We start from the raw sequence: 5,948 nt of genomic DNA on the forward strand, positions 1-5,948 counted from the left end.
AATTTTATGGGTGATGGAACTGTTCTAGATCTTGATTGTGGTAGTGGTCATACAATATTGTACATTTGTCAAAATGTGCATTACTATGCACCAAGAAGCTTCAAAACAAATTCCCCAATCTCCTGGGACTTTTGTTCCCATGTGGGGAGATAGAAAGTAAATAACACTTAGCAACAATCGAAACTCACATTTATTTGGAGCACAGTAACACTTCTTGCACGTCCTGTTGTTTAATCGTCATTCACAGCACTCTCATGCCATAGGTGTTGGAGTCCCCACTTTCCGGATGAGGCAATTCAAGCCCAGAGAGGTTAAGTGACCTCTGAGAGCCCACACAGCTAGAGTGGAGCAGACAGAAACAAAAGCCACGGGGTCTGACTGCAGAACTCGTGTTACCACCAGAGACAATATGCGGTTCCCCAGCTCCCTGTCTGGACACCAAGATAACCTTCAGTGAGAAGTGACACCAAATAATAGTTCACAAACCACGGAGTACGCTTGACAGTTACGGAACGTGCTAAACTGGAACACGGCAGTGCTTGCAGCGCAGCGAGGGAGCCAGCAGGTGGCGCCAGCAGACCGCCGGCTGCCTGTTTTGCCAACGTCCTGCCCGTCCCGGCGTGCAGCGGAAGTCGACGCGGAAGCAGCTCTGTGGGTGCGTGTTTTCCCCGCCCCCGTCCCAGGGCCCTTGGTGGGTGTTTGGAGGATTCACAGCTGCGCCGCTGCAGTGTGAGATGCTAAAGAGAACCCTCGCCACGCCAGCCCACGCACGTGCTACTACTTACTGCCAGCATTGAGTGTGTTTGCCCTTGTTTAATTGGTTTGCATTTCGGTGCCGAATCATACCAATTGCCTGTTTTAATACTGGCGGGGGGCGGGGGGGGGCGGTCAGTTATCCGTCCCCGTTAACGGGGTGGGCAGGAGACAGCCTGATTTTCTGGGTGACTTTTCTGGTTTTCTTGGGCAAACCCATTCCCCTCTCAGGGCATCAGTTTCCCCATTTGTAAAACGAGGGCTTGGCTTGTAGTTTCCAAATTTGGTTGGGGGCGTGTGAATTCCCAGGGGAGAGTTCTTTCACAATTCAGAAATTTGGGCATGGAGCGCAGGCATCTGGGTTTTTGCAAGCCGGCCAGCGGATTGTGATGCACAGCCAGGTGTGGGAGACACTGGACCAGATTGTCCCCGGGGGTCCCTCCAGCTTTACTGTCCTCTACTTCCTTTCGAGGACATGGATTTAATTTTTAAAATGGCAACTTAGGGATGTTGCTGTGGAACCACTTTGACGAACAGATTTTTGCACTGGGGACAAAACCAGGGCGATCTCTTTGCCTTGCCACTGACGTCCATTGCTTTCCTGTGGACAGGAAATGACAGGATGGACAGGTTCCTGGTGAAGGGGGCTCAAAGGGGCCTCCTGGGAAAACGGGAGGAGCAAGAGCAGAGCGAAGAGGTGCCAGCCCTGTTGGGAGGAGATGACGAAGGCGCAAGGAAGAGGCCCAGGAGAGAGACCCCGGGGAGCGGAGTCCACCCGGAAGGCCCCAGCTGGCGGCACATTCGGGCCGAGGGCCTGGACTGCAGTTACGCCGTCCTGTTTGGCAAAGCCGAGGCGGACGAGATTCTCCGGGAGTTAGAGAAAGAAGTGGAATATTTTACAGGTAAGCAGATCAAAACTGATGATCTTATGTTTGGAGGAATCTGAACTCGGGAGCCATTGATCACGGATGGGTTCACTAATGGATTCAACAAATGTTCTCTGGGCACCTCTGGCCCAAGCACCTTGTTTTTAGGTGCTTGGGATACAAACTTGAAAAATACAGGCTTGCCTGTCTCCTGGCAGCTGACAGCTGGCTAAAGTGAATTTCCACCTGGCTACTGATCGGCACCACCTGGAAAAGTTAGAAAACAAAAAACATGCTGTGTTCTACCAATTGAATCAGAATAGCTAGGAGTTGGGCATGAGGGGGGTTTTAAAAAGCTTCCAGGTGATTCTAATGTGCAACCAGGGTTGAGAATCACTGGTCTCGTAGGAGAGACGGCAAATAACCAGGTAATTCTTCTACACCTGTGGTTCTCAAAGTCCTCTGCAGGACTTGGATGCTGCTGGCTGGGGGACCGCAGTTTGAGAACTGCTGCTATGCCCTGTGATGAGTACACAGGGATCCGGTCAAGCTCTTGGGAAGGTGTAGAAAAACCACAGGAGACCCCATCCTATGGCCTGAGCTGTGTCATGGAGCCAGAGGCCCTTAGTCCTCACAGTTGGCAAAACCACCCTAGTGTGTAAACTAACTTCATCGTCCTCTTAATCTGCTCCTATTGTAGTTAAGGCAATTAAGTTACAATATTTAATTAAAAAACAGCTTAGGATTGTGTTTCTCTAAGTGTAGGACAGGAGTCACTGTTCTTGAAAATTTGGGGCAGTCAACATTTTCATGAAATCTGAAGGAAAACAATTGGGGGCAAGCCACAATAATTTTTGAGGAGGAGGTCCTCAGCAGGGCATTGAATTACATTGAATGACACAAGGAATGTTATTTCTGTTTTCCTTCCCTTCCACTCCTGAATACCCAGGGAGTGTGTGCGTTGGGCACTCACCTGCCTGGAGCTCTGAGAGATGGAACTGCCTTGTTTCATCTGCACAGGTGCGCTGGCCAGGGTCCAGGTGTTCGGGAAGTGGCACAACGTGCCAAGGAAGCAGGCGACGTATGGCGATGCCGGGCTGACCTACACGTTTTCAGGCCTTACGCTGTCTCCAAAGCCGTGGATCCCAGTTCTAGAGCGTGTCCGGGATCGTGTCTCTGGGGTGACTGGACAGACTTTCAACTTCGTGCTTGTCAACAGGTGACACCATACCTGTTTAGTAGACTAAATTTTATAAAACTTCTGTGTCCTCCAAAAGGAAGAGTTTAGAATCCCACCCTGTTTTGTTCCTTTGTACGACAAATCATTCTTAGGGGCACAAGGGGTGTGATCATGGCACCAGCAAAGTCAGTCTTCTTGGAGCTCGTGCTGCAGCAGGAAGTGCGAGGTGATTAACTCCTGAACAAACAGCTGAACAAGATAATTTCAGACAGTGAGAACTGCCCCGAAGAAAATTAAACAGGCCGATTTGACTGAGAATGGCCGGGAGGAAGGGGTTTGGGTTTAGGGCCGGGTTTCTTGGTGGCAGCATTACTGGTGTTTTGGGCCAGATCATTCTTTGCTGTGGGAGCTGCCTTGTGCATTGTAGAATGTTGAGCACATCCCTGGCCTCTACCCACTGGATGCCAGGAGTCCCTCCACCCCTCGCGTCTGTCCCCCGGGGTAGAATCACCCTGGTTGAGAACCCTGGGTATAGGGTGGTTAGAGGAAGGGCCTCTGAGGCAGTGACATTTGAGCATAATGATAACAAAAGGGAGGACACAAGCCACAGACATCTGGAGGAAGAGCAGAGGGAGCCTAGAGCGTCTGTGGAGCAGAAATCCTGCTGCCATGGCCAGAAAGCAGTCAAGAGGGCCAAAAGGGTATGAGATGAGCTCAGGTGGGCAGGGGCCAGGATGCACAAGGACTGTGGACTTTATTCTAAGAGAAGGGAGAAATCATTTTATGTGATCATGGTTTACATATGCAAAACAGGGAAAGTCATGATTTTGGCTTTTGCTGTTAAGTTTCAAAGCACATGAACAAATAGGACTAGATAACAGGGAAGATGCTTTCAGGGTCGACTCATCTGTAGAAGCAGCTAAGGACCCCCAGTCCTTGCAGAACCACAGCAGGGACAGCCGTTTCACACTGCAAGAAAACAGAGAGTCTGCAGCATTGGCGAGTTTCAGGACAGGGTCGTTTATATGAGCTGTGCTCGTTCTCTCTTGGCAGGTACAAGGATGGCTGTGACCACATTGGGGAGCACCGAGACGACGAAAGGGAACTGACCCCTGGGAGCCCCATTGCCTCTGTCTCCTTTGGTGCCTGCAGAGACTTCTTCTTCCGGCATAAGGATTCTCGAGGGAGAAAGCCCTCCCGCAGGGTGGAGGTGGTCAGGCTGCAGCTGGCCCACGGAAGTCTACTTATGATGAACCACCCGACCAACACTCACTGGTATCACAGTCTTCCCGTCCGGAAGAAGATTCTGGCTCCACGGGTCAATCTGACTTTTCGTAAAATCTTGCCTACTAAGAAATAAAAACATTTTTAATGGTTAGTACTTCAAGTTTTCTCTTTCCCTTTCTACGAGGGAGCTGGCATTTCCTTTACCAACAGGGAACATAGAAAAGGTTTAACCAGGGCGTAGGGCTTGTTACATAACAATGCAGAATTCAGAAAGAGGATGTTTGTATCAAATCAGTAAATTATGCAAGAATACCAGTTGATTTTTTTCCTAACAAAATGATTCTTTTATTGCTATAATACACAGCAGATACAAAAGTACCTTTAGCAAATACATAAATCAGCAGTTATTATGGCATTAACTACTAGTCTAACTTAGGTTTTCCCAAAAAGAAGCTTACTTTGTAAATAATTTAAATGCTAGAAATCAGATTATTTGGCTGCTGCTGAATGCCTAATAATTTACAAAATGAGGAAGTCAGCTTTAAGAAGTCAGGCTGAGAGACTTTTGCACAGATACTTTGCACATTTACCATCTTGGCTCAAACCCCGGCCTCTGACCAGAGAAAGATCTGCTTCCAACCACAGGTTCAAAGGCTTTTATCCCCTTTCATATATCTCGTTAATGGCAGATTTCAGAGAGTAGGCAGTGGCAGAACAGCAATCACCCAGAGCTACAACGTTGCAGTGCACTTTGAGGTCACACAATTGGGCATTTTCCACCAGCCTCGGGTAAAACAGGTGTGCTTATTTCAGCATCAAAGCCAAGGTCTGAGCGGGTCAGCGATGACCGGGTCAGACAGTTCAAGCTGCTCCTCTCACACCGATGCCCGTGGCCTGGAGAGCCTTCACAGCATATTCTATCGCGAGCGAGAGTTACTGAGTCCCCCAGGATGCGCCCTGGGCCCTGTGGAGTGGCCATCACCTGGGCTCCTTGCACTTGGAGCTGACCCCAGGCACTGTCGGGCCGTGTCCGCCAGCTCACCCCCAGCACAGGAAGCACAGATCCCAGCCGTACCTCAGGTGACCTTTTGGGAAGATCTGATTCCAAATCTTACTGAGTTTGAATTTGGTGTCCTTTTTTTTTTTTTAGAATTAAAAACCTAGCTAAAACATAGGTGACTACTGGGTCATCCAAATTCCTTCGGCCCTGGGTTACATTCACAAGGGAAGAAAATGCTCAGCGTACTCTCTATTAGGCTACCGGAAATGATGAATAAATTTAGAATGTGGCCCTACAACAAAATGACAATACTAGATGTCAGCTGTAGTTATGTGTTTTAGAGTTAGAAGCTGCTTTCTTTTTGTGCAAAGGGCTGGATTTTGGAGGTCATCGAGTCTAACCTTTCCCTTTACAAAGGAGGAAACTGAGGTCCAGAAGACGTCAGGGCCCTTCCTTCCTAAACCAGCTTTCAACTCAAGGCAGCGATTGTCTTTTTACCCAGCCCAAAGCTCCTACTCGTAAAGCTTAAGAGCTCTGCACGGGCAATAAATAGATACCCTTGTGTAATAGTTTTCTGCAGAGCGGAGGAATCATAGGTGCTGCATGGATGCTGCTCAATTCTGGCTATTCACATGGTTTTATAATATTCTATCATTACACCTTTTAGCCCAGTATACAAAAGATAATAGCAACAAGCATTTACTTACAACTGACAAAGTAGTGAAAGAATTTCCCCAGGGGAAAGATTTGGCAGATGAGCCTTTACGACATAGAAAGAATCCAAAGATTAGAAAAGGCATACAAAAAAGGGAAAAGAGGTGTTCTTTAGGCGTCTTAACTGTTCCTTTGCTACCCTTTGAGTAACTTGGAAGGATCATTTCAGAGTGCATGTGCTACCAAAGCAATCAAAAGTGAAAGGCAC

General features: G+C 48.4%; 1 protein-coding gene across 2 annotated transcripts; it reads left to right on the forward strand.

The window, feature by feature from the left end:
- Window positions 1-620: 620 nt before the first annotated feature.
- On the forward strand, window positions 621-4,177 carry ALKBH2 (alkB homolog 2, alpha-ketoglutarate dependent dioxygenase). Of its 2 annotated transcripts, none has more exons than XM_045534612.1 (4): window positions 621-655; window positions 1,365-1,655; window positions 2,640-2,838; window positions 3,853-4,177. In XM_045534612.1, the coding sequence occupies exons 2-4, from the start codon at window positions 1,376-1,378 to the stop codon at window positions 4,157-4,159; spliced, it is 786 nt and encodes a 261-aa protein (XP_045390568.1). In that variant the 5' UTR covers window positions 621-655; window positions 1,365-1,375; the 3' UTR covers window positions 4,160-4,177. The 2 variants fall into 2 exon arrangements, with proteins under 2 accessions (XP_045390568.1, XP_045390567.1); XM_045534611.1 differs by lacking the exon at window positions 621-655 and adding an exon at window positions 668-797.
- The last annotated feature ends 1,771 nt before the right edge of the window (window positions 4,178-5,948 follow it).

This window comes from Lemur catta, chromosome 21 (genome assembly GCF_020740605.2).
Source record: "Lemur catta isolate mLemCat1 chromosome 21, mLemCat1.pri, whole genome shotgun sequence".
Taxonomy (NCBI): Eukaryota; Metazoa; Chordata; class Mammalia; order Primates; family Lemuridae; genus Lemur; species Lemur catta.

Coding starts and splice junctions, on each gene's coding strand:
- ALKBH2 (XM_045534612.1), top strand. CDS start 1,376: ATGGACAGGTTCCTGGTGAAGGGGGCTCAAAGGGGCCTCCTGGGAAAA. Junction 1,656..2,639: donor AGAAGTGGAATATTTTACAG/GTAAGCAGATCA, acceptor TCATCTGCACAG/GTGCGCTGGCCAGGGTCCAG. Junction 2,839..3,852: donor AACTTCGTGCTTGTCAACAG/GTGACACCATAC, acceptor CTCTCTTGGCAG/GTACAAGGATGGCTGTGACC.